General features: G+C 31.3%; 1 protein-coding gene across 1 annotated transcript in view; it reads right to left on the bottom strand.

Moving 5' to 3' along the window:
- The window catches only part of LOC119583232 (neural-cadherin-like), a gene marked incomplete in the record, with an annotated part of 112,060 nt that extends 111,002 nt beyond the window's left edge, over positions 1-1,058 (bottom strand). Inside the window, 2 exon segments of the mRNA XM_037931707.1 lie at positions 209-420; positions 1,033-1,058. Of these exon segments, the coding sequence (XP_037787635.1) occupies positions 209-420; positions 1,033-1,058 (238 nt within the window).
- Positions 1,059-1,403: the final 345 nt, after the last annotated feature.

Raw genomic sequence — 1,403 nt, 5'->3', positions numbered from 1 at the left:
CCGCCCCCCCCCCCCCCCCTACGCGTGGTCGATTCCCCCCCCCCCTCCCCTTCCCCCCTTTGACCTTACTGATTTAATTCTCTTTTTTTCGGATCCTGACCGTAAATTTGTATTTGTGGCTGACCTTAATCGTCGGTTGACCTTTTTGACCTGACCTGAGATTAACCCGATATCTCTCTTTTCCTCGACATTAATAAACCGACCTTACTTTGGGTCTTGGCTTGACCTTTTGACCCGTGATTATCTGAGCTTTTTGAAGTCCTAACCTTGAACTGATTTGACCTTTTCGATCTGACCTGACTTTTGCTGAGTTTCCAAGCCTCTCCTGACCTTCCCTGGCGGCTTTCTCCGTCCAACTTTGCGTGCAGGAAAATGCTATATTTATTAGCCTTGTCACGTGATCTGTGTTTAACTGTTTTCCTAAAAAATTTGTAGGTAAACTGAGATTATCAGTATACTGATGACCTCCAATCGAAATGGCGCTTTTTTGCACTGTTAATCCCTGGTTTTCATGTAATGGTGATGGTGATTATCAATATCATTATTTTTATCATTATTATTATCATTATCATTATTATTATTATTTATTATTATTATTATTATTATTATTATTATTATATTATTATTATTATTATTATTATTATTATTATTACTATTTTCATTATTATTAATATTATTATTATTATTATCATTATCATTATTATCATTATTATTATTATCATTATAATGATCATAATAATCATGATAAAATAAATAATAATGGTAATAAAAATAATAACAATAACAATAATAACATTAATGATAATGACAATAATAATTATCATTAGTATTATCATTCTTTATTGTTATTACCATTATTATTATTATTATTATTATTATTATTATTATTATTATTATTATTATTATTATTATTATTATTATTATTATTATTATTATCATTATTACCATTATAATTATCATCATCATCACATTACAGTATAATAATGATTAATGAGTAAAGTAATTGTTGAACGAAATAAAAACACAACAAACAGAGCAAAATCGGCATCATTGACCATCCCTTTAAAAAACAATACGCGTTATGTAGTGTGCTTTGCAAAATCCATGAATATTGTTGCATGCAATATTGCTTTTCGGCGAAGGGGTTTATTTAAGGGGGGAGGGGGAGGGGAGGGGAGGGAAGGACATCACAAAATATAAAAAAAAAAGACATCGTCACCTGCTTTTTTTTTTTCTTTTTTTTTTTTTATATAACGGTTGGTTGAAACATGGGGGGAGGGGGGTAAAGAGAGGGAACGGGAGGGGGGGTAAGGGGAGGAAAGAAGAAGAAGAAGAAGAAGAAGAAGAAGAAGAAGAAGAAGAAGAAGAAGAAGAAGAAGAAAAAAAAAGAAAACAAAGAAGAA

This window comes from Penaeus monodon, chromosome 17, assembly GCF_015228065.2.
Source record: "Penaeus monodon isolate SGIC_2016 chromosome 17, NSTDA_Pmon_1, whole genome shotgun sequence".
NCBI lineage: Eukaryota > Metazoa > Arthropoda > Malacostraca > Decapoda > Penaeidae > Penaeus > Penaeus monodon.
The sequence above is the reverse complement of the archived record's forward strand: the minus strand, read 5'-3'. Positions and strand labels throughout refer to the sequence as shown.